We start from the raw sequence: 2,758 nt of genomic DNA, 5'->3' as shown, positions 1-2,758 counted from the left end.
ACATAGACACTAAATGATCGGAAAAGGACAATTCGTTGAAGGTTTACTAATTGTTCCCTCAAGTGGAAGTGCCATTCCCCATTGATTTAACTGACAGCATTATATTCTTAGCCATGGAAACTGAGTACAGCAATAATGTGATCTAAAGAACTTTCCACTCTGAGGGCCAGGTGCAGTGGCTCACGCCTGTAATCTCAACACTTTAGGAGGCCAAGGAAGGCAGATCACGTAAGGTAAGGAGTTAAAGACCAGCCTGGCCAACACAGCGAAACCCTATCTCTACTAAAATCACACAAATTAGCTGGGCATGGGCTGGGCGCGGTGGCTCACCCCTGTAATCGCAGCACTTTGCGAGGCTGAGGTGGGCGGATCATCTGAGGTTGGGAGTTCAAGACCAGCCTGACCAACATGGAGAAACTCTGTCTCTATTAAAAATACAAAATTAGTTGGGTATGCTGGCGCATGCCTGTAATCCCAGGTACTCAGGAGGCTGAGGCAGGAGAATTGCTTGAACCTAGGAGGCGTAGGTTGTGGTGAGCCGAGATTGTGCCATTGCACGCACTCCAGCCTGGGCAACAAGAGCAAAACTCCGTCTCAAAAAAAAAAAAATTAGGTGGGTGTGGTGGTGCCCACCTGTAGTCCCAGCTACTCAGGAGGCCGAGGTATGAGAATCACCTGAACCTGGAAGGTGGAGTCTGCACTGAGCTGAGATCCCGCCACTGCACTCCAGCCTGGGTGACAGAGTGAGACTCTATCTTAAAAAAAAAAAAAAAAAAAAAAAAAAAAAACACAAAAAACAAAAAACAAAAGGCTGAGCGCGGTGGCTCACGCCTGTAATCCCTGCACTTTGGGAGGCCAAGGCGGGCAGATTACCAGAGGTCAGGAGTTCAAGACCAGCCGGGCCAACATGGTGAAACCCCATCTCTACTTAAAATACAAAAAATTAGCTGGGCATGATGGTACGCACCTGTAATCCCTGCTACTTGGGAGACTGAGGCAGAAGAATCGCTTGAACCCGGGAGACGGAGGTTGCAGTGAGCCGAGATCGTGCCACTGCACTTCAGCCTGGGGTACAAGAGCGAGACATCGTCTCAGGAAAAAAAAATACTTTCTACTCTGCTTCTTCCCTCTGGTAATGTTCTGCCAGGTACATTGCTACTTCCACTGACACTTTTTCGTCCTCCAAAGGTAGCTAAGCAATTGTTATTTCCCTTATGGAAAACTGAATATAAATGGGAACATAGCTAGGCCAATGAGGTCACGCAGAGGCAAAGGAGACTTACGTTGTATAGCAAGTCTTCTTTTCAGTAGCTTAATTTTCACTTCTCTTTGTTTAATTTTTTATTTTTTTGGAGACAGAGTCTCACCTGCCATCCAGATTGGAGTGTACTAGCGTGATCTCAGCTCACTGCAACCTCTACCTCCTGGATTCAAGCAATCCTCTCACCTCAGCCTCCTGAGTAGCTGGAACCACAGGCCCATGCCACCATGCCTGGCTAATTTTTGTATTAGTTTGTAGACACATTCTCACTATGTTCCCCAGGCTGGTCTTAAACTACTGGGCTCCAGCGATCCGCCCACCTTGACTTCCCACACAGTGCTGGGATTGATTGCAGGTGTGAGCAACCATGCCTGGCTTTCATTTCTACTTTTTGATTATTTTAAAATTTTATTCGTTTATTTATTTTTCTTTTTTCTTCTTTTTTTTTTTTGAGACGGAGTCTCGCTCTGTCGCCCAGGCTGGAGTGCAGTGGCGCGATCGCCACTCACTGCAAGCTCCGCCCCCTGGGTTCACGCCATTCTCCTGCCTCAGCCTCCTGAGTCGCTGGGACTACAGGCGCCCGCCACCTCGCCCAGCTAATTTTTTGTATTTTTTTTAGTAGAGACGGGGTTTCACAGTGTTAGCCAGGATGGTCTCGATCTCCTGGCCTCATGATCCACCCGTCTCGGCCTCCCAAAGTGCTGGGATTACAGGCGTGAGTTATTTTTCTTTATTTTTAGAGACAAGATCTTCCTACCTAGTCCAGGCTGGGGAACAATGCAGCATTAAACTCCCACACTAAAGTAATCCTCCTGACTCAGCTTCCTGACAAGCAGTGACCATAGACACATGACACCAGACCTGGATGTTTTACAAAATTAATAGTGCCTAAATATGGCAAGGCACGGTGGCTCATGCCTCTACCCCAGCACTCTGGGAGGCCAAGGCAGGTGTGATCACCTGAGGTCTGGAGTTCGAGACCAACCTGGCCAACATGGTGAAACCTCGTCTCTGCTAAATATACAAAAATTAGCTGGGCATGGTGGCGGGCACCTGTAATCCTAGCTACTCAGGAGGCTGAGGCAGGAGAATCGCTTGAACCCAGGAGGCGGAAGTTGCGGAGAATCAAGATCACACCACTTCACTCCAGCCTGGGCAAAAGAGCAAAACTCTGTCTTAAAAAAAAAAAAAATTTGGCCGGGAGTGTGGCTCACGCCTGTAATCCTAGCACTTTGGGAGGCCGAGGCAGGTAGGTCACAAGATCAGGAGTTCGAGACCAGTCTGGCCAACATAGTGAAACCCCGCCTCTACTAAAAGTACAAACAAATTAGCCAGGTGTGGTGGCGGGCGCCTATAATCTCAGCTACTTGGGAGGCTGAGGCAGGAGAATTGCTTCAACCCACAAGGCAGAGGTTTCAGTGAGATGAGATTGTGCCATTGCACTCCAGCCTGGGTGACAGAGCGAGACTCTGTCTCAAAAAAAAAAAAAATACTGGC

The 2,758-nt window shown here is 48.3% G+C and overlaps 1 protein-coding gene across 1 annotated transcript in view; it reads right to left on the bottom strand.

Annotated features, from left to right (window-relative positions):
- Positions 1-1,430: 1,430 nt before the first annotated feature.
- Positions 1,431-2,758, bottom strand: part of ZNF878 (zinc finger protein 878) — a 16,246-nt gene continuing 14,918 nt past the window's right edge. The window contains 1 exon segment of the mRNA XM_011954947.1: positions 1,431-1,477. Within this exon segment, the coding sequence (XP_011810337.1) occupies positions 1,431-1,477 (47 nt within the window).

The sequence above is a fragment of the Colobus angolensis genome, unplaced genomic scaffold, assembly GCF_000951035.1.
Source record: "Colobus angolensis palliatus isolate OR3802 unplaced genomic scaffold, Cang.pa_1.0 Scaffold39, whole genome shotgun sequence".
Lineage (NCBI taxonomy): Eukaryota > Metazoa > Chordata > Mammalia > Primates > Cercopithecidae > Colobus > Colobus angolensis.
This window is presented reverse-complemented; position numbering and strand designations above follow the sequence as displayed.